Here is a 27,918-nt window from a genome sequence, read left to right as displayed (position 1 = left end):
CATCCTCTTTTCTTCCTGAGCCTTGGAAATTTGGTGTGCATTTGATCTGGCAGCACATCTCCTTTCCAGCCAGCCCCGGTTCAGGTGCTCCATAGTGCCGTGTAGCCAGGGACATCCAGATTAGACAGGCCTTCACCGGGAGGGGTGTACGGACACGGCATCCACCGCTGCCTTTGGGGATCGTGGCCATATGTCAGTCTTGCAGCCTGTATTGTTCTTCTGCTATTGAACATTCTTGCCCCCACCTCCACCCCCCAGGACTGTGGTCTGGAGCTCAATGATGAAGATGGTCACCGCTGCTACCCACTGGAAGACCACCTGTTCTGTCACTCCTGCCATGTCAAGAGGCTGGATAAAGGCCCCTCGTCTGCAGCCCTCCACCAGCACCACTTCTAGCCAGTCACTTCCAGAACTCCTGGTGGGATTGAGGGGCCAGGCAGCAAAAGGAGACATCTGCCTTTTACTTCTGGTGGCCCCTGGGGTGGAGTTGGGGTAGAGGAAGACGAGAGCAAGTGGCGAGTTCCTGCAGGTGTGGGGTTCCCTTCTTTAACCAGGGAGGTGCCCTGCCTGTCTGGTGTATGAATTTTCCAAGTGCTTTTCTCCATTGCCACGTCCTCATCAGGTGACTCAGGAAGCCACTCCAGTGTGTGCATGCCAACAGTTCCCACTTCAGGGGGAGAGTTTTGCATTGATCGCATTCCCAGAATGCCCTGAAGTGACAGCTCACCGGCCAAGACGTTCAGCCCTTCCCCTCCTTTAGGAAAATACCTTCACCCAAACACCCCTTCGTACCCACGCACCCTCAAGGCATGAGGTAAGGCTGCTTTCCACCCAGCTTCAGTACTTCTGAGAGTGGCTGCAGACTTCATCGCATTATGGCAAGAGAAGCTCTAATCCGGGCTTTGTGTCCTGGGAAGCATTTGCCTGGCCAAGATTCCAGACACCTGAGCCCAGGCCCCTCCTCGGGCTCTGACTGCGTGCAGTGCCCCTCCAGTCTTCTCTCCTGAGGCAGGGCGTGGTGCTGGCCCCCGTCCCTGTGAAGTGTGCTTTGGGAGGAGACCTTGGTGCAGGCACCAGGACTCTCTTCCCACCTGTTTGTGCTCTTTTTCTTGGAGCTCTTGAGGTCTGTGACTCTGGAGCCACTCCTGCAGGGCAAGTCTCTGGATCCCATGCAGAGACATCTCTGGCACCTATTTTACCTAATTTAATGATGGCCTTTTGGAAAGTCCTGCCCACATGGAGAGGGAGAGCTCCTTAGAAACAAGGAGAGTTTGTGTGTGTGTGAGATCTGTAAGCCGGGCCGCAGGCAGTGCCTCGGGGCGAGTTACTGTATTCACTTGAGAGGTTTTGCCCTTGCCCACTTCTTGGCAGATGTGATGTTTGAAGAAAGCAATATAAGGTACTCTGCTTTGGCCTATTTTTTTTTTCTTTTAATTGTTTCTGTCCACTTTGAGTCTTCCACACACACAAAAATACCTCACAGATAGAGCTTCACCAAATCGCATTTTCAGGAGGGATTTGGCAATCACACTGGACTGGGATACCTCCTTGGGTGTGTTAGGAATCGCCGGCTTCACCTGTCAGACTCCAGCTGGTCAGGGTAGCATGATCATAACTAAGTAGCAGCTGGGAATAGATCTGATGGAAATTTGGCCACTACCCATATGCATTTCAGCATACTGGCTCCTGGGTAGTGAAGGCTGAAGGAGGACCACACGCTGGCAAGATTTCAAGATCACCTGAAAAGGCAAAATTTGTCCTCCAAGTCACACTGCTGAGGCCAGAGGATAATTTGAATGGGAGAAGCTAAAAAGAAAAATGAAACAAACAGTACAAAAAAACTGGTTGTCATTGTTCTCTTCTGTGACAGAGTGCTGGGTGTCTCACTGCTTCCAGCCAGACCAGGCATGGCTCTGGCCTCTGGACTCTGCAGAGTCCTGTCCTCACACCTGGAGTGGGCTGTGTAAAGTGGTCAGTGGCATTGTTGGCCCAAGTGAATGCAGACTTTTCACCAGGCCTGGCTCTACCTGTGGGCCATGTTTGGACTCACTGGCAGCCATTGTTGGTGAGAAGCACAGAATCGGCACTATGCATTCATTATCTTTTCCATTTCCTTTGACCAGATGACACGCCTCAGTTCCTGTTCCCAGGCTGAACCTCCTAAGAGCCCATGAATGTGTGGGGTTGTGGTGTGGACCCAGAGGCTGGGACATTGTCTTCTGAACAAGCCATCCAGCTTGGCTTTGGCAAGGCTGGTGGGGAACGCAGCTAGCCACTGGGTCTTAACCTGGCTGCATGCGTCAGCTTAGTAATGTTGGCCTTGTCAACACACCTTTGTTCCACTTTTGAGCCAAGTAGAGTGAAGAAAATTCTGTTGGAATCACTATCAGAAATAGCAGGGATTTGTTTGCCTATTGAATAATTAGTTTAAAAAAACTCTCCGATTAATATTTTGAATGAAATTTTTTAAAAGTGACCTTGATAGAGGTATTTCAAATGTATTTGCAAGTACATATTATGTTGCAGAAAAAGTACAATAAAGAAATTTCCAGATGTCCTAGAAATCCTAGCAGTGGACTTCTCTGATTGTCCATTTCTGTGGAAAGGGCACTGGGTAGTGAATTAGTCTTGTCTGTCTCCACCTCAGGCCCTTGCATGAAAGCCATGGAGAGATATTTGCCTATCTGGTATTTTAAAAGTTACATAAATTATTAGCCAACTAGAACTGTAATGGGGTTGTATTTATGGGCATATAGGAAGAAAACAGGATGAATACATTTGTTTTGAATGTTAGAGAAAATAGCCTTTCGTAGTTTCCTGAACAGTTCTTGGATTTTAGACAAAACAAGGAAGATGAAGTCCTGATCCCAGACCCCAGAGTGAGCCTCCATTCTTCTCTCTTGTGTCATTTTGCCTTAAGACTTTTTTTTTTTTTTGGCACCATCTCATGTTCCTCTCTTTTTTCCTTCTGTGAGCTTGAATCATTCAAAAGCAACCTGGGTGATCTAAAAAAATCTGATAACCCAGTTTGGTCTGTCATGTAAGGATTCTCTCTCATTCACTGTTTCTCCTGCTCATGATCATCTGCTTTGTTTACCTCTTACTGCAGAAGGGCACTCATTCCCAGCCAGGTTGTTCCCTGCACATGGCAGCAGGCAGGACTCTCTGCTTCTCGATTATTAATATCTGAGCGTGCTCTCCTGCTGCTGAGAACCTCTGAGGTTCTGCTTTTGAGTCCTGGGTGGCAGATAGAAGAACCAGGGCACTCTGATCATCTTCAAGTGCTGTCATTGCCTTGTTTCTGAGTCCTGAGTCACACGGATGAAAAGCAGGATTGGGGGGACTTGAGAGAGTTGCTCAGAATTCACAGTCCACTGCGTTCCACTAAAGGCTGCTCTTGTGTGCCATTCCTGTGCTTGTGTGAGTAAGGCTGCTAGTCCCTTGCAGAGAAAGTGTGTGGAACTCTACCCCAAACAGCGGTTGCTGGAGGCACTTGTTAAAATATGGTCTGCCAGGAAACCAAATTATTTTTATACTTCCTTTGCTAAGAATCAGTCCTAAGAAGCCAGGCATGGTGGTACATACCTGTATCCCAGCAGCTCTGGAGACTGAGGCAGGAGAATCACGAGTTCAGAGCCAGCATTAGCAATTTAGTGAGGCCCTAAGCAACTCAGCGAGACCTTGTCTCTAAATATAAAGTACAAAAAAAGGTTGGGAATGTGACTCAGTGGTTACATACCCCAGGTTCAATCCCCAGTACCAAAAAAAAAAAAAAAGAATCAGTTCTAATTTCCTAGTTAGTATTCAAAGTAACTTTAAAGTAACAGAAAAAGAAAACGAGTAAAATGTACTAGATATCTTTTGTTCTGAGCCAAAACTGGACAGATGTGGGAAATCTCCATATAGTTATGAAAGTTTTGCTGTATAGGGAAATTATTTTCCTCTTTGTTTCTTTCATTATAAAATTATTCAAAGTGTTGCAGTGATAAAACTGAATCATTTTGTAGGCTATTAAAGTGTTCTCTAACATAGCAGTGTTCACTGGGTCTTTTCTGTGTGTGGAATAATCTAACCGTGTTTTTATACCTGGGTTTTGTCCTCTGTTCGAACTCTGGATTCTTCAAGGTAACACATGCGTTTCAAGGGTCTGTGATTTTACCCTTCTTAAAAGCTAATAAATGAACATGCCATGGTTTCATGGATCCTGGCAGAAGTCACAGAACTTGCAGATCAGGGACAAAGGACAGCTTATTGCTAACAGCAAGAGTAGTAGCCTGATTACCAGCATTTGGGATTGTTTACTGAGCCCTATTTCCTATAGCCTCTCTGGAGAGGATCAGACAATACCTGCACATGTGATGACTGCATTCCAAGGGACACCACATGCTTAGGAACCCCTATCTTTTATAGTGGGCACTGAGTCTACCTGATCTTTGCTTTGGAAAGAGACACGATCATCCACAACTGTTCACTGTACTAACATCCTTGATGTTAGTCTGGATCTAAGGCTGTTAGTGCTTATGCTCACAAGATTAGTGTAAAAATCTGAAAGGCTTTGGAGAATCATATCCCAGGAATCAGCAGTTTAACTGGGTCCTGAACATTACCACCTTTTAAAGTCCTGCTATGATGGTGGTCACTTCTTTCTCCCCATTGGACATGTGTTGCTGCTGTTTCTCTGAGGTTATGACCAAAGGATCCCAGAGAAAAATAGCCCTCTAGGTTTAAAGCAGCCACGTGCAGGGAGGTGGCACTTGTACAGTGATGGGACCAAGTGTATGGTTGGAGTCCTTGGGGCTGGGAGATGATGTAGGCACTTGCCATTTAATGGAATGAGAGATGAAAATGTAAGTCAGGGGAAAAGGTGGGCCAAGGCTGTGGTGTTCTAGTCAGCCAGCTTCTCTTAGGGGGGCGGGGAAGAAGTCTGAAAGGGCTTGACAGGGAGTGTGTGCTGATTTCTATGATGCAAATGCTCCTGTCCCAACTAATTTCATTCTACCGACATGGCATCCAAGAACCCACCCAGAGTTGGGAGAAGGTGGTCATGAGCAAGTATGAACTAGCCTCAGGCATTTGGGGGCTGAAGCACTGGGGAAATCTGGTCTGGTTCTAATTTCCATAATTGCAACAGTAATAGCTGACACTGATTGTGCTGACCATGTCCCCGATGTTATTTTAAAGACCCTGTATTCTCTATCCCTTATTTTATAGACAATGGAGACATGGAAGGTGAAATAACTCTTCAGTGAGTGCTCAGCAGCTTCATGCAGAGGGGACTATCTTGACCACTGTGTCTCCGGGGAATCAGTCGTGCTTCTGTGTCTTTATTCATTAAAGCCACACAGTCCATAAAATCTCATGAGGCTGAGGAGGATCCTATTACTGCCGTTGGAATTGGCATTGTTTTCCAGTTGCTACTGTAGAGACTTCCCTCAAACTCAGTGACTTAAGATAGCACAAACTGTTTAAAATGCTGGAGAAATGGGTCCTTGGGTTCACATCAAGGTTGTCAGTAGCTCTACATTTCTCCCAGAGGCACTAGGGGAAAATGCACTCCTTGCCCATCTCCAGCCTCTGGAGACCGCCATGTTTCTGGGCTTGTGGTGACACCGCTCCAGCTCTATAACTCACTTCTGATCCCCACCCCCTCCTTATCATAATGATCTTTCTCGTTACGCTGGGTTTACCCAAATAATCTTACTGTCTCATGATCCTTAATCCAAAATCCCCCTTTGCTTTATTGGATAAGATATTCACAGATCCTGGGGATTAGGACATGGACATCTTGGTGGGAGCATTATTGAGGCTCCTACAGAAAATATATTTTTTTAGGACGGAAATGAAAGAATCCCTAGGATATTATATTAGGTGCCTTTTCTTCAAGCATTGTTTAAAGTTTGCATTTTCCCTGGATTGAAAACCAAAATGCACTACATATAGTAAATATGATTAGAATCTGGGTATACAAAAAAAGTCAGATGTCATGCCTTGGTGGGAGGAAAAAAAAAAGCCAAGAGGTCTGGTTCAGGAGAAGGTCTTGGACATGTGACATCCCCAGGTGTAGGACCCTTTCAGGGGAAGCCCTGGTTGTGTGGCTACCTTGAAGCATGTAAGGCAGCTGGAAACACTGCTGCCACCTAGTCTGTCTCTCTCACACATACACTCCTTCAACTGATCCAAGTCCTTGGGGAAAGTGGCCGTGGGCACAACAGGCCTGTGCAGGAATGAAAAATGAGGGAACTTAGGGATTTGGCATGAAGGCAGACTCCACAAGACAAAACAGATCCAAGGTCTATAGTGGGAATTAGACAAGAAGTCAACTATAGAGATAATCTGGACGGTGCCAATAATCTGCAGCTTGTCCAGAAGCCCAGAACTGGTGAGTAGAAGCATCGTCAGGACTAGAAGTCAAGTCTTCTGATGGCCAGTGAGTGGGGGATAGTAGTATGTGACTGCCATCCATGTCAGGGCACAGGACCTGAGCCTACTCATGGGGTGCCCCCTTAGGTATAGTGACCCCTAGGGCAGGAGAGCTTTGGGGTCAAGAGCCCAGACTACAACTGTCTTCACCAATTAATTGTTCAATAACCTTAAGCAAATTTAGTTCCCTCTTGCATAAAAGTGGGGATAACAATCATAAGTTCTAAGTCAGCCTCAGCAACTTAGTAAGACCCTGTTTCAAAATATAAAATAAAAAGGGATCGGGGATATGGCTCAGTGGTTAAGTGCCCCTGGGTTCGAGCCCTGGTACCAAAAAAAGAAAAAAAAAAAAAAAAAAGGATAACTGAATTTATGAGATTGTTATAAGGATTGATTGAATTGGTCCAAATAGAAGGGCTTAGAGCAGTATCTGGCACATGAAGTAGTTGCTCAGTTAGGTGTGATAAGTTTTTAAGACAGTAGACATCAGGGATGGTCAACAAAGTAAATTAGAAATGGATTAAATAGGAAAAAATACAGTGGGGCCTGTAATCCCAGCAGCCTGGGAGGCTGAGGCAGATGGATCTCGAGTTCAAAGCCAGCCTCAGCAACAGTGAGGTGCTAAGCAACTCGGTGAGCCCTGTCTCTAAATAAAATACAAAATAGGGCTGGGGACGTGGCTCAGTGGTTGAGTTCAAACCTCAGTACCCTCTCCCCCAAAAGTAATACAAACAAAAATTCTAAAATGTGCATGATAGAAGCAATATATTTAGTAAATTTGAATATATAAAAGCAAAAATTAGGTTAAAATATAAAAAAAAGATAAATGATAAACTGGCAAAAAGATTGTAATGTGTTTGATAGTTAAAATCCTTAATACATTAAAAAGCCAAATTTGCAAGAAAAAAATAACAATGTAAAGGAAGTTCCATTTTTCAATTTTGAAAATTGCGAACAAATTATAATTCAATATATATCCATTTTATTTTATGCAGCTATCCAATTTACATACATAAAATAATCCAGTGTTGGTTAGCATGCATGGAAATAGGTGCTGTTGATTGAAGTGTGTATTGGTTTAATTTTCCAGAGGGCAATTTGAAAATACGTACCAAAAGTCTTTAAAATGCCCATGAAATGGATCTTAAAAATGTTCACCTGGTTATTCCATCGAGAAATTTATAAGACACAGAAATAATCCAACACAGTTTCTTTATTATAAAGTGTTAAGCTAACTGGTTCCTCTGGCTCCCTGGTGTGCAGGCCATTTGGGACTATCCATCTTTTGATCATGTAAGCCAATCTAATAAATCCTCTTGTATAAAAAAGTCAGCTCCAAATAAGTAGCCCTTCCTCAGAAATTATTTTCCAAACCAGAGAAGATTCACAGAAGAAAGGCTGGGATAGAGGATGATGCCAACACCTTGGGAAGGGATCCTTGTTGGTTTGTCCCTTGTAATAGGCCTTTATGAATTACTAGAACCTCCCTAATCAGTATTGTAGAGATTCAAGGGCATGTCAGATCTAACACACAGAGCATTACTTAACATAAGAAACTCCAAATAAGTATTAAAGGGAAACAAAGTGAGAGAATTGCAGCAGACAGTGCATAGCTGGCTTGGCTTTACTCGTTGATTTATTTTCCATTCTTCATAGAGATGAATGCTACCAACTGACATATAAACTTCATTGAATGTTTAAAAAAAAAAGTGTTAGGCTGGCAACAACCCTCATTCCTAAAATATTTAGTAATTTGATAGAACATCTTCAAAGGCTATTTAATGACTTTAAGTCTCAGACAAAAAGCTAAAGGACACAAAGACCGGGGGAGTGGCGGGAGGGGAGGGGGCGGCAAACAGACAAACGTGTAGGTAAATCTCTATTAAAGTGCGACCGATAATGTTAATAGTAATAATCATAGAGTGGGAATTCGCTTTATTTATTTTTGGTGCTGGAGATGAACCCAGTGCCTTCCATGTATGCCTAAGCAGGCCCTGCACACTGAGCTACATCTCCAGTCCCCGCTTTCTTTTTATTCTCAATATTTTTCTGTATTTTACAATTCTTGTATAATTTCCTTCGGGGGGGGGGGGACGTTGTTTGGGAAAAATTAATTGATCATGGAGTAATCGGTTCATAGTAAGTGTTCAGGACAGACACTCCTGGGGTTCAAGGCTCCTTTCTGCTGCAAACGTTTTGGCCTTCTCAGGTCTTGCATCTCGGAACCTGTAAAATAAGGGGTAATATACTGGATTACCTGGGGGCCTCTCACGGTAAAATCACTGAGGTTTAAAATTTTCCCGACTGAGTTTAGGAACCAGATTGGTTTCGGGGTCGAAGGTCGCAGGCGCCAGGGTCGGAGACTCGGCGAGCTTTGCAGACCCTCACCACCGCCCGCAAAGCACTGCGGCAGTTCCTCCTCCGCGCGCGCAGAACGGGAGCCCACCACCTTGGTAAACCCGCGCAGCAACTCCTCTCACGTCGGCAGGGGGGTTTCTGCTCCCTGGGGAGACGGGTATCCTAAAATGCGCTTTTGCGTCATCGGTAGGTAATCTGCAAGCCCCTCACTCCAAACCACCCAACTGCTTTTTTTAAAGGCACTCCATTTTACAGATTCCTCGTGTGCATCACTTAAGACGAGGGCGCTCTGCCATTTGCCAACCATTTCAGACAACTCCAGGTTCCAAACACAGCTTAAAAGAGAGTAGTACTATGGGCAAAGCAGCTTTACAATTCAAGACATTTGACCTTCACATTTTCTTGTCATAATCTTTGCCAAGGGCCCTCCAACAAACGCAAACGTCGCAAAATAGCACACCCCGAGCCAGCCAGGAGTCGAACCTAGAATCTTCTGATCCGTAGTCAGACGCGTTATCCATTGCGCCACTGGCCCGTGCTAGCAGAGCTTTCACTGTGCAGCTGATCACCGCTGACGCAGTTTCAACAGGCTTCCTGGCACCAGCCCTCCATTTCGGTCCCTGCGTCGGGTGTCGTGGCTCCAGCGCAGAGCGGCCAGCTCCGCCTTGCCCAACGAACACGCTGCACCAATCCGCTGACGCTACGTCACGGCGCTCTCCGGCGCACTCCAATCCATCGCATCAGGGGGCGTGTCTCTCGTGCTCCCACTCGCGCACTAGTTTGTCCCCCATCGCCTCCCGTTCGCTTGCGTTCTTTCCCGCGGGGCGGCAAAGGGGTGGGGTGAGGCGGGCGCGGTGGCCCGGGTGCCAGGGTGACCGGTAGCGCCGTAGCTGAGTCGGTGGTGAGGCGCGGGTCGGGCCGGCGGAGCGGAGAGGAAGAGGTGGTGGTGCAGGATGGCGGCGACGACTTACGAGCGGCTGAAGCTGTGAGTCCCGCGGCTTTGGTGCTTGACAGAAAGGGCCTGGGGGCGGCAGGTGCGGGCCGGCGCCTGGGAGAGGATCCTGACTCCAGGGTCGGGTCGGGTGGGGGGCCCTCGTCCGGCCCTTATCGCCAGGCCGGGAGCTCGGGTCTTGCCGGCCTTTCTGGGCCCTCGGGGAGCGGAGCTGCAGACCGGCTCCCAGCTCTCCCGGACCGCGTGACTACGCGGCCCATCAGGGCGCTCCTCCCCACTTTTTTTTTTTTTTTTTTTTTTTTTTTTTTAAAGAAAGGTGTTGGCCAAATTTATCTTTATGGCTTAATAGAGAAAAAGAGGTTTTCTTGTATTTAATGGATCTGTGATAACGTTTTGGAGTCCACACAACACAGACTTTTCCCTTGATTACATGGAAGGCTGCTTGACTGGTCGTTAGGGTGCAGGAAAAGAATTCACGGTCAGTACTACTTTTAAGGTCTGTAAGGAATTTACTTTGCTTTAAATTTTATACAACTCTAGCATAAGCAGGTTCTTAAGTCTTTGCTGACAGCCAGTCGCTAATCTCTAGAGTTTGGACACTGCAGATTGACATTTTAGTAAAGACAAATGTTTGGGGCTTTGAAAGAGAGGCCCAGGATTTTAAGAGTTGTAAAATAGTTATTTGTAAGGGCTTTGGCTCGTCCTGGATAAATAACATGATTGTATTTCCCCTTAGTATTACCCTCAGCATCTACACTTTTCTTCTTTTTTTTTTTTTTTTTTAAGGTTATTTCTTTCGAGCAACTTCATTCTACTCACTTTAATGCTTTGCCTCTAGGCTATTTAAAAGTCTGGTAGCCTGGAAATGTCTTTGACAGCAGAATCAAATGTAATTTTTGAGAAGCTTATCCATCCTTCTGTAAGTTAAAATGTCCTGGTACTTAGGCATAGGTATCACATTTCCTTTGTAGGAAAATGAGATATAAAAGTATTTACCCAATATATACCCAATATATCTTCCTATATACCCAAGAACCTTAGGCTCAATGACTTTCTGAAAGGTTCACAGTTAGGGGTGCAGCACTGGGTAGGAGGATATCTACTCCATGTCATGTATTTTGCAGAAAAGGTGATTACTTTTTCTACAGTTCACTCCCTTTGCCTCTTCCATTTATAATAATCCCTTTGAAAACCCCAGCACACTGCACACTTCCCTCTACATTTTCTTCACTTTTTCTTATTCTCTTCCGTTTCCCATTTGCAAAGTGATCAAAAAGAGCTGAAGTGTCTTTGACTAGGTAACTGGCTAGGGCAGTGTTGCGCGTGCTTTGCTAGTGAATTGGGTTATTGTTGTCTATCTGATAGGCTAAAGGTTTTAATGTGATCTTACACCAGCTCTCAAATGTGTTTAAGCAATATGGAGCCTTGGCTTAAAGCAGCTCAGTGTTAGCTTACAGGATGCAGCTGAGTTTTCCTGTGGTAAAGGTTGAATAAGATGGAGAACTTGAGAATTTTGATGATTGTTTTTGAGCTGCCAAAGCACTAAATTTCACTGGTCCAGACCTCAAAACCAACAACACCCTCTAGATCCATAAAAGAGAAAGGAAATTTGGTCCTTAAATGGTGAGAATGGTGCTTTTTGTATTGATTTTTGTGAGAAGTAGAAGCTTTAAATTTGTTTCAGTAAAAAAGGGGTTATGTGAAAGTCATTCTCTAATTTATTAATTCTTAAGTTTTGAGTGCTTCTATAAATGTGAGGATAGAACTCTTTTTTTTCTTAAATGCCAATTTGTTTTACTTTAGTGGGCTTGTGAGTTGGAATCTCTGTTTTTTTTTTTTTTTTTTTTTTCCTTCTTGGTCCGGCTGTTCAGTTTTTAAATGTGGCCTCTGACCAAGGAGTATTCTTTTGGATGCATTTGGAGGTGGAATTGGTTGCTGACCTACATAAGAATTGGTAGGACACAGTAACCATTTTTTAAAGCTGCTTGGAGATGTATTTTAAGAAAGTGCCATACACATGAGATAGTTTGGTTATTATTATTATTTTTTTACAAATGTGTTGCATAATACTTATTTAAATGTTAAAGTGCTTGAAATGTTAAATATTTTTTCCTACATTATGCCATACTTTTTCTTCTGTCCACCTCTGCCCTGCTATAAAGTTCACCTTCCAAATGTCTCGGTTTCATCCTCTACTTCCCAGGGTACAATTTCCACTTCCCATAGGATCAAGCCCACATTGCTTAGCTGTGTCTGTATTCTTAACCTCTTTATAATCTATCTTCTAACTTTATTTTTCATAAGTACCCCCTCCCCAACCCACTCATTTCTGCCAGACTGGGCTTACCCTCTTCTAACTTGGGTTTATTTTGATCCTTCTACCCAGAATGCCTTCTTCCTCTCTCCTCTCTCTATGCTGATCACATCCATGGTAGAACTGAGAGATCTCAGGTTTTTTTAGTTAGAACAGATTTGAATTCAAATCTTAAACTTGCTGCTTGCTTTGTGTCCTGGGCATAGTACTCAGTCTTTCAGAATCATTTTTTTTTTTAATCTGTAAAATCTGAATGTCAATACTTCACAGAATTATTGTATGGTTTGAAAGAGTTTGCAGATGAAATACTCACTATATGTCACAGAGAATTCTGAGAAACCTTTTCTTTCCATATCTTTCTTGTCGCTCAGCTGTGATAAGTCTTTGAAGCTAAACGTGAGAAATCACCATCACAAGGATTAAACCCTGAAAGTCCATATGATTTACATATCTATCTCTTAGGATTGATTTATAGAGCATTTACTGTCTGTCTCATGGACAAGACTACTGAGAGCTAGAACCATCAATCCATAATACTGTTTAATCAGTCATCTTGCCACCTAAAAAGGATGTGATCATGATGTATACTTTGTTTCTTCAGCCATGTTGTTAGTATCTGGAATATGTTAGGAGCACCTTAACATAGATTTCTTCTCTAATCCTACTTTATTTAATGTAAAGCCTGTGCAGCTCCTCAGTGAACCTCCATTCCCAATAAATGAACTTTCTAGTATAGACCACTCACCAGACAATTCGAAAATTGTCTGTAATAATTTGGAATGTATTTTGAAAAAGCAGAGGCTTAAGTCATTTCATGTGTGTTGTTTTCTTCCCAATACCTCTGTAAGGTCTTTGGTATATGTTTCCTTTGTCATTGTTGAAGACAAATAATTACCCTGGTTATAGTCAGGTCACATAGCCAAGCCATAGCAGAGCTGACCTTGGAACACAGTTGATCCAGAGTCCAGTGATCTTTCCATTACACTGCATTATTCAAATTACCTTTTTTCTCTTATCAAATTGATTTCTCCTTAGTCCTCAGACGTGCCAGGTAAAGAAATGAGTCACTTGTAATCAAACATAGTTGACATATCCATATGGATTTTAATATGGAAAACATTGATTCATTTAGAATTTAAAATTAATATTTTTTGAAACTTCTGGGCAGTTTTAAATGTCCTATGTTGAGACTTCTTTTTGCTTTTTAGATCATTTTGTAAGCATGGATAATGTCAGACATGTATCTGAAATTGCAAAACAATTAGAGTAGAAATGTATTATTCCCCCCAAACCCCATCTTGAAAGGTCAATAGAAATTAGGTAGAAGGCAGGGAATATCTAAAGGTAGATACTGAGTCAGGCGACAGCTTACCTCTGAAAAAGTACTGTTTCCTTAGTTAAGAAGTTGTCTTTCCTCAAAGATTTATAGAGCTGTGAGGTTAGTCAGGGCAGATGTATTGCAAACTAGAGAACAGATGTAAGCTAAACTGCATTGTAATGAGAACATATGTAATCTGTCCAACATTTGCATACCTCTGCATGGAGGGAAGGGTATATAGATTATCCTCATGAAATTGGACAAAGATGATAAAAGTTTATGTCCAAGGAATGCATAGTTAGGTGGAAGTTCACACTAGAGAGTATAGGTTAATGCTAAGTGATATGATGCAGGCTAGCATCCTTTAGGTACATAAACTTTGTGACAGTGACAGTTACCATGTTCCTAGGCAAATAGTCATTTTTTTCATTATGAAAATCTATATAAAATATATTGTCTTACCCATTTAAAATGTGTATAGTTCAGTAGCAGTAAGCACTTTCACATTGTTATCCAACCATTACTACCATCTGTCTACAGAATTCTTACCTTCTGGCAAAACTAAAACTATACCCATTAAACAACTCCCCATTCTTCCATTCCCCCAGCCCCTGGCAACCACACTCTAAGTCTTCTGTTTCTGTGAATGTGACTGTTCTAGGTACCTCATTTCAGTGGAATCATAACAATATTTTTCCTTTTTGACAGGCTTATTTTACTTAGTATGTTTTCAAAGTTCAACCATGTTGTAGTATGTGTTAGCATTTCCTTTTTAAGGCTGAATGATATACCATTTTATATGCACAGTCATGTTGCTTTGCAATGGGAACACATTCTGAGCAATGTGGCCTTAGGCAGTGTTTTTGGGTAAACATCATGAAATATGCTTGCACAAGCCTAGATATTTATATAGCCTATTACACACCTCGGCTACATGATATGTACTGTTGTACATATGGCCTGTAGTTGACCAGAACGTCTTTATGCAGCACATACCCAACTACTATGTTTTGTTTATCCAGTCATGTGATGATGGACATTTAGATTGCTTCTTTGACTGCTGTGAATAATGCTGTTGCGAATACAGGTCTAGAGATACCGCTTTTAAACCCTGCTTTCAGTTATTTTGAGTATATACCCAGAAGTAGAATTGCTGGATCATATAGTAATTCTGTATATAATTTTTGAAGAACTTCTATATTGGCTGCACCGTTTTATTTTCCCACAAGCAAAGTTCCAGGGTTCCAGTTTCTCTTACATCTTTGCCAGCACTTATTCCTTTCTATTTTTTCCATTTTAGTGGGTGTAATATATTTGAAATGAATTAATTTTACTCATAGTGATTTGGCAGGAGTTTGAAGACATCCCTTGTTGCCTGAAATGTATGAATGTTACATGGGGGAAAAAGTTATGTTTTTTGATACTAAATCATATGATTTAGATACTAAATCATAATCTAAGAGTGAAAGAAAATGAAAATGATATTTGATATTTACTTTATGATAAATGTATTGCTTTTCTTAAAATTTAACAAGGGTCATTTTTAAAAAGTAGTCTTAAGAGCTATTGAATCTCAGGTAGCTGTAAGAGTAAGTGTATTTATATTAACTATAATAGCTAGAATTGTCTGTTGAATGTAACTTTTAGTCTCCTGTGATTTCTTTTTTTAATCCCACACAATGGTATTAAGCCTTAAGAGCAAACTAATCTACCAAATGAAGGTAGTAAAAATAGGAAGCAATTATTATTCATTATTTTGCTTTGATATTTCTTCCATTATAATATGTGGCAACAGAAACCACAATTCTAGGTTGATATTGAATCTTCTTGTCCCTCCCCCGACCCTTCTTCTTTTTGGTATTAAACCCAGGGCCACTTTAACCACTGAGCAGTTTCCCTAGTCCTTTTTATTTTGAAAAAGGGTTTCACTAAGTTTACCGAGGTGTTTGGCGATAATTAGTTGTATTTTGATCACTTTATTGGATGGTTTATATAGGACCAGAGCCCTTCTTTTTATGTAGGATTACTTTGTGAACCTTAGAAACCTGACAACATAGCTAATGACCAAATAATCTTGGATGGAATCTTCTTATTTTCTAAAGCCTATTTTATAAAATAAATACTGTGAAGTTCTGTGGAAATGAAGGACATCACAGGTTTCTTTTTTTCGATAGATGAATTTTTCCTAGGTTTCTAATTATCATTCTTTTTCTTAGTTTCCACGAAGTCTATGAATTCTATGTGTTTGTTATTTTGAGAATATAGTATAACCTATTGACTCTTAAATTTTAAAAAATCCTGACAGAATGTGACTTCAGTGATACTCTGTAAACCTTATCAGAGAAAACACTGCTCCCTCTTTCTCATTTCCAGTTTAAAACTTGACCTGTTAAGAGTTTTTCTTAGCAAGGAGAAAGGAAAACAGTATTTAAAATTCTGTTTACTCTGTCACTGAGCCAATAAAAACACAAGTTAAGGGCAATATATGTGTATTTAAAACTATTTAGGTGTTTGCTGACTAAATATATTATATTCTTTAAGAAAACTGATTGAGCTGCTGCTTCTTATGTGAGAAACAAGGAGAATGAACTTAAGCTTAGTTCTTGTCTTCAGAGACAGACCACTGGTGAAGATTTTAAAACAAAATAAAAACCACACACACTAGCAAAAATTACGTCATTGAATGTTAACTCAATTGTTCTTGACTGCAAATGCTACAGGGTACAAGGTTTGAAGTCTCAGGAGCATAAAACTTATAGAATAGAATTAACTGTATGTGACAAATATACTTCAGGTCAATATTAGGGCCAACGAGCCTGGCACGGTGGAGCATGCCTGCAATCCCAGTGGTTTGGGAGGCTGAGGCAGGAGGATTGAGAGTTCAAAGCCAGCCACAGCAAAAGCAAGGTGCTAAGCAACTCAGTGAGACCCTGACTCTAAATAAAATACAAAATAGTGCTGGGGATGTGGCTCAGTGGTTATGCCCCTGAGTTTAACCCTTGGTACCCCTCCTCCCCAAAATTTATGGCCAACTAATGAGGGGTGGGAAATGAAAGGGGGGGAAAAAAGAGGAGGACAGCAAGGGCATGTGTAGGTGTCTCTGTGTCTCTGAGTGGGGGTGATGTGCTGTTGTGATTAGAAGGATTCTGAGTCATTAACAATTATTGTCCTTAGAAATGTCAATTAGCCAATAGTCATTTTTCATAGTTTCATTACATCAATTCTTCAGCCCAGAGGTGCAGACATTACCAGAATAGTGTGGTGGCAGCACCCACAGCTTAGATTCTAGCAACATCTCTCAGAGGTAAGATAAAGCAAAGACCCCAACGCTCTTGGCTAAAACTCGAACTTAATCCATAAACACTCTTATTTGTATATTTTGTTATTTTAATACATTGTTAAACTTTGTTTTAATCTCGTATGTATATGGTTTAAAAATAGTGCACCAAGCTTACAGTAACAAAGATCACCCCAACTCCTACTGTCCTAGAGGCATCTACTTTCAACTTTTCGAGTGACTTCTGATATATTATTTCATAGTTCTAAATGACTGCTTTTATTTCTATTTCCTGGTATTTTTTTCAGTTTTCTGATGACTTTCTTCAGAAGATAACGTTTAGCTTTTACCTCTCTTCCTCTCTTCTGAATATAGTTATAGGAAGATATTCAGTGTTGAGAGTTCCTTGTTAATGAAATAAGAACAGGGTGTTAAAAAAATTTTGTTTTGTGTTTTAGGTCTGACTCTGATTACCTATTTTGGTGGGAACACATTTCCTGCTTTCTAAGAAAGAGAAAAGAAAGATATTTCTTATTTTTATTTTTTTTTTGTGTGTGTGTGTACTGGAGATTGAACCGGGGGGCCCTCAACCCCTGAGCCACATCTCCAGCCCTTCTTATATTTTATTTAGAGACAGGATCTTGCTAAATTGCTTAGGTCCTCACTATGTTGCTGAGGCTGGCTTTGATCTTGTGATCCTCCTGCCTCAGCCTCCTGAGCCACTGGGATTACTGGTTGGCACCACCATGCCCAGCTTGAAAGATATTTCTTCCAACATTGTGTATCGAAAACATTTTTATTCTTTCTTCTGCCTTAACTGGTAGTGTGGCTAGATATGGCATTCTCAATTGGACATGCTTATCCTCCAGAATTTTAAAGACCTTCCTGTTGTGTTGCTGTTGAATAATCCAGTATTGTGGCTGTTGAATATTTTAGTGCTTCTTCCTCTTGATTTCTTTTTGCTGAAAATCTTAGAACTGTCTTGGTATGATGTTTTGGAATTTTATGCTTATGTGCCTGTGTTGTGTGTGTGTGTTTTCCATTTATTTGTTGGGTCTTTTTAGTCTAGAAACTTGTCCTTTGGTCTGAGATTTTTAAAAATTCCTTACTATTCCTTTTTTTCCCCCTTTCTTGTGTGTTCTGCTGGAATTCCTGCTAAATGGAAGCTGAACACTTTGGATTGTGTCTCTTTTTCTTCCTTTCGCTTTCTCTCTCCCCTCCTCAGTCATCCTCCTTTCCTCCTTCCCTTCCTTCCTTGCCATGCTTTTTATTTTGCAGTTCTTTTTAGTCTGTTCTCAAGGAGAGTTTTTCAATATTATCTTCCAGTCCTTCTGTTAATTATTCAAATTATTATTTTCATCAGTTCAAGAACACATTCATGCTTTTTTTTTGTAACGCCCTGTACTTATTGTATGAATTCAGTGTCTTTCTGAGGCTATCACTTATAAATGTGTTTTGAAGTTGTATGCTGTTCTTAGCATACTTTGTTTACTCAGAGATGTTTTACTGCTTGTTTTGATCTTTTGTCTTCTGAAAGGGAGCTTTTTCTCAAGTATCTATCCACGCTGTTGTCATTCCATGTTTAAGAACGAGGCATTGAAAACAACTCACTCAAAGATTGGTTTGGGAGTCAGGACTTGTCAACTGGTAGCCCTCATTGTTGTGTGATTGCAGGAACTCACATCTTCAGTTGGGCTCTGAAATGTCAGCAGTTCCTCGTCTTTTTTCTCTTGAGTTTCTTCAGAGACAGTCTTCAGAGTTCCCATAGGGACTGGGAGTGGGTGAGGCAAGCTTGGCCTCCATCATTCTGGGAGCCTGGCCGAGGAGGAGGATGGGATGGTTTTACTGATCTGTAAGTAGACTTCTGGGTCCTGACTTCATTGGTTATCTCACACTGAGTGGGTCCTCAGCCATGCCTGGTGTCTGGATTCCAGGGACTCTCGTCATTCTGTTTTAAACTGAATTCCAGCATCAGGGAGGGCAGGTGCTTGGACACTACTTGGGTGGTGGGAATCTTATTGTTTTTCACAAACTTCAAACTACTTTATCTCCTTCCCTACCCTTGCTTCCTCTCACTGCCAAATCCTTAATTATCTTTTCCCTCTGCTCTTGAAGTTCTTCATTGTTTTTTGCTAAAATATGTTTATGTTGTTAGCTCTTACCTCATAGACATTTAGATCCTCTGGTAACTAAGTTAATTAGTCTATTTCCAAGAACTTTTCCTTTTCCAACCTGCATGTGAGTGGCTAGTACGTGTCCTCAGCCTGCATCTGCCTGTTGGTACTCCCCAGATTCTATCTTCTGAAAGAAGATCACATCTTTTTATGTGGACAGTTTTCACTCTTGGAAATTTGTTTTCATCTACTTCAATTAAAATTTATTGATCTTACTTCAAATGTGTTTATCCAGACTCAAAAGTGTCACATATTGTATTTTTTTTAAAGAGAGTACATTTTCTAACTTTGTAATTTTAAAAATTCTAAGCACATAGTGAAGTCATTAACATTGTGATTATTAGGAATTTAACAATTACCATTATTTTGTATATGACTTGAAGTCTTTAAGGTGTATTTATTTTACTATTGTTTCCACACACTTCCAAATCAGTTTTTATTTTGTTTTGTTTTGTTTTGCTGTGCTGGGGATGGGACCCAGGGCCTCACTCATGCTAAGTAAGTGCTGTACCACTGAGCCACACTCTGTCCCTCTAAATCAATTTTAAATTTAAATGTCAAATTGAGAAAAATTTTTTAATTGTGCACATATAAACAGGCATATTTTTTCCATGTATATGCATGTTTGCATATGCATATATACTCTTTTAGTCCCTTTATTTTATAATGAATGCTTTATTGTTGATTGAAATGTACCTGAATTACACATTAAAACATACAGAATATGGGAACAAAGTGTGCTTTTTCAGTTCATTGGTTTCATTCAGATAATTTATTTTAATTATAGAAGTTTTATGGGTGAGAAGTTCAAATGCATTTATATAGATAAACGCAGAGTGTAGAAGGATGAACTATTGAGGGCAGGCAATAATCACTTCTCCATTGACTGTTTATTTAGATACAAATGTCATTTTTGTGCATCGTACAAAAAAGAGGAATTTGGTCTCTGTGGTCATATGTTAAATAATCATCTTTTTATATTACTAGTAATTACTGAACAATTCAATTAGTTATTGTAGAGTACACCATTTATCTGGAGAAATAAATTGTGGTAGCTCTGTCCCCCACAGTACAGCTGTGAACTTAGAATGCAGGGCCTTGGACAGCATGAAGAAAATCAGTGCAATAAGGATCTGTAGACTTGACTCCATGGTCAAAACCAGCTAGTCCTCCTCAGGCCTTTGCTGTAGCCTGTTAACTTTGTCTTAGATGAAAAACTAGAGCAGATGAGTAGGAGCAGTGGAAGAGTAAAACAACAATAAAATCCAGTGGGCTGAGGTCACTTTAGGAACATATTAATAATGCTTCCATTTCATGGAGTCACTTCTCAGGACTGGACACATCAAGTCATTCTCTCATTTACCCTCACTTAACTTTTTTTGTTGGAAAGGAGGCTGAGCCCAGAAGTTTGGTGCTTTGTTCAGGGACTTAGTATAGACATGGTGTTGGGATTCTAACCAGATTTATGAGAGTCTAAAACCTGTCATTTTTTTTCACCATAGTATAGTACTAGAATTTGAAGAAATCATCCTTTGGTAGGCTAGCACAGATATGGTTTAGTTCAAAACTGCTCCATCAGGAAAGTCCTGTTCAGTATACTTATTTAAAGAAAAGTCTTGGTTTAATAAAAGTTAAAGACTTCATTAAAAATTATTTTTGGTAGTATTGGGGATTAAACCCAGGGCACTCTACTCCTGAGCTATATCCCCAGGCTTTTTTAGTTTTTTTAAGACAAGGTCTCAGGTTGTCCAAGCTGACCTTGAATTTGTAATCCTCCTGCCTCAGCCTCCCAGTCCCTATCACAAACGAATAAATGGCCAGTTGTGGTGGTTTACACCTGAAATTCCATCTACTCTGGAGGCTGAGGCAGGAGGACCACATGTTTAAGGCCAGCTCTAGCACCTTAGGGAGACTCTAAGCAATTGAGCAAGAACCTATCTAAAAATAAAAAGGGCTGGGGGTGTACCCCAGTGATAAAGCACCCCTGAGTTCAGTCCCCATTACTGGAAAAAAACAAAAATTGAAACATTTATTTTTGAAAATTTTGTCCCTGCTGGGAAGCCAAGGCAGGAGGAGTCCATGTTCGAGGCCAGCCTGGGCAACTTAGCAAGACCTTGTCTCAAAATAAATAAAAAAGGTTGGGGATGTAGCTCAGTGTTAGTACTGAGTTCAGGCCTCAGTACTTCAGAGAAGGGGGGTGGGGGGTTCTCTCTTAGAAACCCAAACATTAGTATCTAAAAATTATTGGTGGAAAGAATCTCTTTCCTTGTAAACCAGGAATTGAGAGTGTTCGTGTTTGTGGGTGTGCTCTGGCCAAGGGTTAAGGTGAATGTTATTTCATTTTACAGGAATGAAATTAGCTTTCTATTGCTGCTGTACCAAATTACTGTAAACTTAGTGGCTTTAAGCAGTATGACATGTATTATCTTAGTTTCTGTAGTTGAAATCCTGCTTGAGTATCACTGGGTGAAAATCCAGGTGTCAGCAGGGCTGCTTCAGGTCTGGAGGCAAGGGGAAGAATCTACTTCCAAGCTCATTCAGATCTGCTTCCTTGTGGTTGTGGGGCCGTTTCCTGTTTCCTTGCTGGCTATCAGCTTGGAGCCGCCCTTGGCTTCTAGAGGCCTCTTTCTTTTGTCTTTTAGTCCTTGTATCAGGGGCCACCAATAGTTTGTCAAACCCTTTTCAGGACTAAACTCTCCTTCCCTTTCTGCTGCATCTTCCTGACTGCCTCTTCTGTTTTTTTCAACTGCTTTTAAGGACTCAGGTGATCACATTGGGCACTCAGGATGAACTCCCTATTTTAAGGCCAGTTGATTAGTAACCTTAATTTCATTTGCAGGGAAGTACCTGGATTATAATCAGCAGATAGGAATCTTCAGGACACAGTTCTAGAGTTCTGCCTACCACAGTTACATTTATTAAAAAAAAAAAAATTACTTCTACAGTAAATCTCTTAATATTTCAGCATTCTTTCTCAGTTTAATTGTTCAAACTTTTAGCTATGCAATGTAAAATGATTACCAGAAAAAGTAGCAGAGTATAACTGACATTTTATGCTTTTTAAAGTTGATTCTGTGCTAACATTGTCTCTTAAAGACCTCCTTTTTTAATGGATTCATATTTTTAATATTAAGAAAAACGTTTTTTTAATTTACTCATTTATTTTTTTGAGATGGGGTCTCACTATGTTGCCAAGGCTAGACTTGAGCTCCTAAGCTTAAGTGGCCCTCTCAACCTCAGCTTCCCAAGTACCTGGGACTACAGGTGTGTATCACTATATCTGCTTCATTAATACTTTTCTAAACAGACTTTTTATTCTTTGATAAATCAGACCTTTGTTTTTTGTGGTCTTGATATTTGGGGTTAGTGTTTACTCCTGAGAAACAGCTGTTTTCTTTTTAAATGTAGCCTTTTCCCAGATTTGTTTTTATTATATTCTGATTTGTAGAATATATTTCTTTTAAATATGTAGATATACATTGGTGGAAATTCCATCCAGGTATTTTGGAAAAGAATTATCTTGGTTCTCTAAGCATTAAGAAACTTAGTATTATTATAAGGAAGACAGGTTTTCACTATAATTCTGGGGCCAAAAGGTGAAGTCTAGGTATTTTTCTTTTTAGATTATCATTATTGGAATAATACCTCAGTACATATGTGATAAAATTACCAGTTTAATACAATTGATGACAGATATGCATTAGAGTCTAGTGCGATAGCTAATGTTATTTTTATTCATGTATCCCAGTTATATGTTGTATGTTATATGTTATGTTCAAACATATAACATTTTCAAACATAAAATATACTTGAGTTGTGATATAATTTGATTTGAGTACCATTCTATCAAAATTAACTGCTCAGATATTATCTGTGTGGCAAAGAAATCAAAACCTTCTCCTATATATTATTCTTAAAGTTTTTAAAAATTTTAAATTTTTTATAGTTTTTGTTGGTGCTTTATAATTATACTTACTTAGTGGGATTCCTTGTGACTTATTTGTACATGCACAACATACTTTGATCATTCTCGTTTCCCAATACTTACCTTTTCCTCCTTCTCCTCCCCCATCCTCTTCCTCTGCACTACTGGTCTCCCTTCTATTATTAGTACATTGTAATTATATATAAAAGTGGAATTTGTTGTGGTTTATGAATTTATGTGGTACATGGACCTAGCATAATTTGGTCATTTTGTTCCCTAGTATTTTCCTGTTCCTTTCTCTCCTCCCTCCTCTCAGTCTGCTTCCTCTACTCTGTTGTTCTGTTTTCTTGAGATTATTTTTTTACTTTTTTTTTTTTTTTCTTCCTCTCTAGCTTCTACATAGGAGAGAAAACACTCAACTCTTGACTTTCTTAGTCTGGTTTATTTCATTTAGCATGATGTTCTCCAATTCCATCTACCAGCAGATGATATAATTTCATTCTTTATGATGGAGTAAAACTCCATTATGTACGTATACCTCATTTTCTTTATCCATTTGTCTGACAGGTACTTAGACTGATTCTATAACTTGGCTATTTTATTATTTCTTCAAAGCATTCATTGAATAACCTTTCTGCTTCTGTGTTTAGAGTCTTATTCTGATAATTGGCAACTTTTCTCCCTTCTGTGTTAAAGAATGTTAATTTTATTAAAGTGATAGAAAGCTACCATACCTATGTGTCAGCCCTTTGCCTCTGCAAAACCCTGCTGCTCATGGTTCTGTTGGGTAGGTAGGGTAAGAGTTCTCATCTCTGTGGTTTGATTTAGTTATGGGCCAAGATGTTCACAACCATGCCAGGAGCTTTTACATGTTTCATTTAATTTTTTAACCTGTTGGTTACCTTCCATCCCCCTTTATTTTCTTCATAGCATTGATCACTAACATCATTTAATTACTTCCTTGTATGGTGATTATCTCTCCCATAGGCCCTGGATCCAGAGGCTTTGTAGCACTAGTGCCTAGAATAGTACCGACATCAGATATTCATAACCTAGCCAGTGTTTCATAGCTAGTAATTAGCATGGTCCTATACTTTTCTATTGCAAATCTCCAGGCTACTTCAGTTTAACTACTTCTCAGGCAGTGTTCTTATAATTTGTTGAAGTAGTGTTTTGATTGGGTCTTACGCTCAGTTTTTCAAGTTTAGTGTCTCCACGTATATAAGGCCTACAAGTATGTGTTGATTGATTGTTGAAGGTTGCTTTGGCCTTACTGGAACTGAAATAAATCATTGTTGGTTTACTTAACATGGATGCAGCATTAGTTATGGGCTGTTTCTTGACAATGCTGTGATCACCTGTTTCAAAATCGGTGAGGAGAAGCTCTTTGTTCATTCATTTGAACCTTATAAAAAGAATTTGTGGAGTTTTGTAAGACACTTGACTGTGGAACAAGACGTTCTGTGATAACCCTGGCCATGGATGAAAGCCTTTCACATGGCTCTTTCAAGTCCGAGTCTGCTTAAGCCCCAGGGAATGCGGCAGGACATCTGCTGCACAAGCACTGGCACAGCACTGGAGAGGGCGAGGAGTGCGGGGTGTGGACAGACCCCAGACAGAGGCTTATCAATGCTATCTGCATCTAGTGACCATACTTTTTTTTCAAAAACATTTATAAAGAAGTCTTGTTTTTCAGGTCTGCTTTTTACTAAAAAAAACCAATTTCTTTTGTATTCTGTGTTTTATTCAGCACCTACCCTCCTAGTCCCCAGTGTTTGTGTAATGCTTAAGCACAGGATATCTTTTCAGTAAATGTTATAAGTGTTATACTTGCAGTGTATTTTATGCTTGCATAAAGCATCTTATGCAGATGTGGACTGAATTTCTTTTTAATGATTAAGACCAGAGGTCATAAAAGTAACAAAAGTAATCTGGAATTTTAAAAATACTTTGTTTCAGGACTTCTCACTTTTGTTTTTTTATAGCTTTACTAATGTTTAGTTGACATATAGTAAGCTTTATATGTTTAAAGTGTGTGCAGTTTAATACATTTTGACACATTTTTACACCACTTACTTACCATTGCCAGTGTTAAGATGGAGAACCCCTTGTCTTTCTCCCTCCCCATACAAGTTAAACATAAATGCACTGTGTGGTTAGACCCAGCCATTTCTCTTCTGGGTGGTAACCTGAGAGAAATGAATACATGTCAGCTTTAAGACATTACAGGAATATTTGTAAGACCTTTATTCAAAATAACCTCAAACCTGAAACAGCCTAAATGTCCATCAACAAGGGAACAAATAAACAAATTGTGATATATCTGTACAATGGAGTATATTTAGTAATAAAAAGAAATGAACTTTTGGGTTGAAGACTGCCTTCTTTGTTGAACATGTAGTCTGGTTGACTTTGGTTTTTGTTCTCTTACGATATGCCCTAAAATGAAGGAAACTAGTCTAATATTAACTGATTTGTTTCTGATGAGCCATAAGTGGTTGTAAGTTATGTTTGGATAATCAAATATTCCTCAGAGTACTCTGTTTATAAGATTTTTCATGGTAGGGTGAACCAGAATAGTGGGAGTAGAATTAAGAAGAAAGGAAAAAGCCCTCAGGTTTGCAGCTGCGCAGGCAGAAGTTCTTTCAAGTCTGGTTTATGAACAACAAAGATTAGTTTGGTGGGGGGACCTGCACACAGCTGCCTTCTGCAGCTGAGCAAGGCTCAGCTCCCGGGGTGGTGCCTCCCCTGTGCCTCCAGTGACAGCAGCTTTGGTCAGTGCTTTAGAGTTCTCCTAGGTAGATCCTTAACCATGCAGAGTTGTTTGCCTGAGCTCTCCTACTCTTTAGGAACCAACTATTAATTTTTGTTAGGCTTTGGTTACAAAATGCATAACTTTTGAGTAGTCTGCCCCAATCCTCTTTGTGCCCCAACTTTATTTGATGGTATTGTATTTTATATATTTTTACAGAACAGTACTTTTTTTTTTTTTACACATGCCATGCTTTCTAACAATAAGAATTTGAATCTTAATTTTTTGGAAATATTTAGTTAAAAATGCATTCATTGTTATTTTTGGCTAATACTAAACTCTTGGTTACTATGTAGCAAATGTTGTTCTGAGTTCAAAGATTAGCTCATTTAATCCACACAAGAGTACTGTGTGGTGAGTCTGATATCCTTGTTTTAAGGGGATGGGGTGAACAGAGAGGATGAGTTACTTGCCTAATGTTACACAATAGAGGTAGTCTGGTTCTAGATTGTATTGCTGTCTTCTGCATGGTGTTGCATATATATGATAAATTAGATTTGATTATGATTTTCTTGTGTAAGTCCAGTTGATGGCTCTATTTTTTTATTTTATTTTATTTATTTATTTTTTTGTTGTAAACAAATGGGATACATGTTGTTTCTCTATTTGTATAATCATAAATTTACATAGGGCAATGTTGTTTGATTCATTCTGTTATTTTTTTCCCTTCCCCCCACCCCTCCCACCCCTCTTTTCCCTCTATACAGTCCTTCCTTCCTCCATTCTTACCACCCTCCTTATCCCTAACCCTAAACCTAACCCTAACCCTAATGCTAACCCCACAGTTGATGGCTTTATAGCAAATTAAAACTTCATCATTGTCAAATGTGCAAGTGAAAAGGGTTGCACTAAACTCGTAAGAACAGTAAAGTTACCAGCCTCCTTTACTTGAAAGCTGGGAAAATGATGTCACATTAAAACCCTGCTGTAATTTTATAATGAATATGTTTTTTTTAAAGTTTTCATTTTGTGTGGTTTATTTATGCCTTTCAATTTATTTTTAGGCATATTACACCTGAGAAATTTTATGTGGAAGCTTGTGATGATGGAGCAGATGATGTACTTACCATTGACCGTGTGTCCACAGAGGTCACCCTTGCAGGTACTCTATAGTTAGGTTTGGAAGTGCCTGAGAAAGATTTTATACTAAATTACAGTCATTAAAATATTACTCAGAGTTATGTCAGTGTGTGGATCTCTATTTTGGTTTTGCTTCTCTGGGTTGTGAAAACCATTTTTTTTCAATTTTGTGGAACACTGATTTATAAATAGATTAATGCAAAATCATTTTGGTGACATTATCATGTGATATCACAATTAGAATTTCATATTTCACTGGTTTAAAGGTTTTAATTCACCTCCAGACAGAATTCCAGGTTTTTCTTTTAGTATAACATTTGAATAACCTTAAAGCAGGCATTTAGTTAGTTCTTTGAATGAGAAAAGTGGAAAATATGAAAATGATTTCAGTGGGTTAGTGAACTGTAAGAAATTTGTGACTATAAAATTTCTATTTCTTTGGTTATTTGATTATTTTGATAAGTACCATGTATAGTTTTCCTTTGATCAAATGGAATTAGAACTCTTTGATAATTTGGCATTTTGTAGTATATGCTTGGCTGTCTCAAGATAGCTGATTAGTTTTAACAAATGTTTGTATACTTAAAGTTTATTTACACTACTGCTTCTTCTTGTCATAGACGTACAAGATAGTGTTTTGTAAGAGCTTTCATATGGGTGTATTTTCAGTTATTTTTGACCTTCCATTGACATTTTATGTGTAAGTAGAGATTGCAGACCCATTTGAGTAGTCTGAAAGGTGAAGGTCATGAGTGGTTTGGATGTGAAGACGACGATGATTCTAGCAGACGATGATTCTAGCAGGCACCCGTGGGCACGGAGCTTTGAGCAGTCGGGGTGATGAGGGCTGACTCACAATTTCTCAGTGTTTCTTTTTACCAGTAGCTATGCAAACTGTGGCCACAGAAAGAAAGGTCTTTTCCTTCCTTGGGCGACTATCATATATACTAGGAGTTATCATGGTTTTATTGCTGTTAGACTCCAGTTAATATAATTTATAGCTTTATCAGTAGTACATTTGAGTTTACCAGATAATCTCAGTATATTTAGATTTACTCAGAGCTATTCATTCATGGACAGGCATTTCTGTTTTTCATGTTGTAATTGTGGCCCAGATAGCTAAGAAAATTGAATTATTAAGAGACAAGTGAATTTTAGACCTTTTCCAGAATTATTTTACTCATAGTAATAGAATTTCTGTTATGACTGCCTTTAAGAACCAGGTCTTGGGTTTATGGCAATATTTTAAAAATGACTTTCAGGATGATAGTAAGTTGCAACATAAAGG

At 39.8% G+C, this 27,918-nt stretch overlaps 2 protein-coding genes and 1 long non-coding RNA gene across 3 annotated transcripts in view; 2 read left to right on the top strand and 1 right to left on the bottom strand.

Annotated features, from left to right (window-relative positions):
* Nucleotides 1-3,933, top strand: part of LIMD1 (LIM domain containing 1) — a 58,656-nt gene extending 54,723 nt beyond the window's left edge. Inside the window, exon 8 of the mRNA XM_079115454.1 lies at nucleotides 259-3,933. Within this exon, the coding sequence (XP_078971580.1) occupies nucleotides 259-396 (138 nt within the window). The 3' untranslated portion in view covers nucleotides 397-3,933. The remainder of the gene's footprint in view (nucleotides 1-258) is intronic.
* Nucleotides 3,934-8,464: 4,531 nt separating this feature from the next.
* LOC306646780 lies at nucleotides 8,465-9,417 on the bottom strand. Its single transcript, XR_013759960.1, has 2 exons — nucleotides 9,262-9,417; nucleotides 8,465-8,646 (listed from the first exon to the last, which is right to left on the bottom strand). It is a non-coding gene; the product is annotated as an uncharacterized lncRNA (long non-coding RNA).
* A 163-nt stretch (nucleotides 9,418-9,580) lies between these two features.
* SACM1L (SAC1 like phosphatidylinositide phosphatase) overlaps nucleotides 9,581-27,918 on the top strand; it is a 52,826-nt gene continuing 34,488 nt past the window's right edge. The window contains exons 1-2 of the mRNA XM_079115457.1: nucleotides 9,581-9,763; nucleotides 26,555-26,652. Coding sequence (XP_078971583.1) covers nucleotides 9,732-9,763; nucleotides 26,555-26,652 — 130 coding nt within the window. The 5' untranslated portion in view covers nucleotides 9,581-9,731. The remainder of the gene's footprint in view (nucleotides 9,764-26,554; nucleotides 26,653-27,918) is intronic.

The sequence above is a fragment of the Sciurus vulgaris genome (genome assembly GCF_902686455.1).
Source record: "Sciurus vulgaris genome assembly, chromosome: 16".
NCBI classification, from domain to species: Eukaryota; Metazoa; Chordata; class Mammalia; order Rodentia; family Sciuridae; genus Sciurus; species Sciurus vulgaris.
The sequence above is the reverse complement of the archived record's forward strand: the minus strand, read 5'-3'. Positions and strand labels throughout refer to the sequence as shown.